We start from the raw sequence: 1,497 nt of genomic DNA, 5'->3' as shown, positions 1-1,497 counted from the left end.
AATAGATAAAGACTCCAAATAAAATGTGAAAGGGAAACAGGAAAGCATAAACGATTATAATGAAGATAAGAATGGTATAAAGGTTTAAGGTTGAAAGAGGATCAAATATCTATTCGTATGACAATGGGAAGTTTTGATGCAAGTGACAATGGTGGAAGGGCATTTGGAGCACGAGATGATGCTTGAGAATCAGCAGGTGGAACAGTTAGAGATGATTGTGGTTGTTGATGATAGGTGTCATGGAGGAGTGTTTCACTTTCATGGTAACTAAGTTCCTGCTTGGATACTTACCACAGACAAATTCTCCATCATACTATACAAGAACACCACCCTATCAAACACCATAACCCGTAAATAAAAGCAAAAACACATACAATCTATTTCCCAGACACGAAATATGGGCACGAACCAACCGTCACATCGCGATGAAGAAGAACTAAAGCAATTCAATGAAGGGCAATGACAATGAAAACTAGAAGATCACTTTCGGTAGCTGCTTTTTACATTAAAATTCAATCACATGCCCAACTACTTTTCAAAAGTCATACCTTCCATAATATCAAATAGGATCACAGAAAGCGGAAAGGAAACTAAATTTATCAAAGAAGAGCAATGAGAATGAACACAAGAAGAGCAGCGATAAAAGAGTACTTGAGGGCAGCAACAAGAATGGCGAAAGAGATGAACAAGAGCTGCCAGAGGACTTGCACACTTGCCCATGTGAGAATTCCCGTTAGGCCAAGTGCAAGGACGTTGTCAGGGTCGGGATCCAACAGTTTCCTCCAATTGAAACCTAAAAGGGGCAATCTTTGATTACTCCCATCGTTGCCATTCTCTTGCTGCTGCTTTTGCTGATCCTTGGAACCATTGGGTGGCTGTGGTTGCTGTGTGTTTCCCTGTTCCCTCAAATCTTTGTTGCTGTTAGCGAATACAAGAAGTGGGAGTGATTTTGAGGAGAGAGATAAAGGGAAGGGTGTGAGGGAATGGGAAGAAGAGAACGGAAAAGAAGAGTGTGAAACAGGAACTGAGAGTGAGGGTTTCAACCCTATCAACGCATTCTTCATCACTACTAGTCGCAGTTGCATACAATTTCTGGATTTTGGGAAAATGAAAAGGCAAAGATGGAAGAAAATGGTGGAGAAAATCAAAATTGAAATCAGATGATATAATCTACTTCGTTCTGTGGTGTGCATGGGATTGTGCGACTAGTTATGCGCATAGTCTTGAAATTGCTCATTAGTTTATTATATTAAATTAGTGGTGTTAATTCAAATCTTACAACAAATTCGATCACAAAATCCGATTAGTCCTTTTTGTGTAACTTTCACTAAATAAAAACTCCATTGTTAATATATTTAGGGTTTAGGTTAAACTAAAATATATATATATATATATATATATATATATATATATATTAATTTAACTCAGGTAAAAATGATTTTTTATGTAAAAATATTAAAATAAGATTTATTGCTTATAGAATTTTTTTTATCTTTA

The 1,497-nt window shown here is 36.5% G+C and overlaps 1 protein-coding gene across 1 annotated transcript; it reads right to left on the bottom strand.

Moving 5' to 3' along the window:
* Positions 1 to 445: 445 nt before the first annotated feature.
* Positions 446 to 1,219, bottom strand: LOC106771334. Its single transcript, XM_014657298.2, has one exon. It carries the CDS (start codon positions 1,191 to 1,193, stop codon positions 600 to 602), a length of 594 nt encoding a protein of 197 aa, XP_014512784.2. The 5' UTR covers positions 1,194 to 1,219; the 3' UTR covers positions 446 to 599.
* Positions 1,220 to 1,497: the final 278 nt, after the last annotated feature.

This window comes from Vigna radiata, chromosome 8 (assembly GCF_000741045.1).
Source record: "Vigna radiata var. radiata cultivar VC1973A chromosome 8, Vradiata_ver6, whole genome shotgun sequence".
NCBI lineage: Eukaryota > Viridiplantae > Streptophyta > Magnoliopsida > Fabales > Fabaceae > Vigna > Vigna radiata.
The sequence above is the reverse complement of the archived record's forward strand: the minus strand, read 5'-3'. Positions and strand labels throughout refer to the sequence as shown.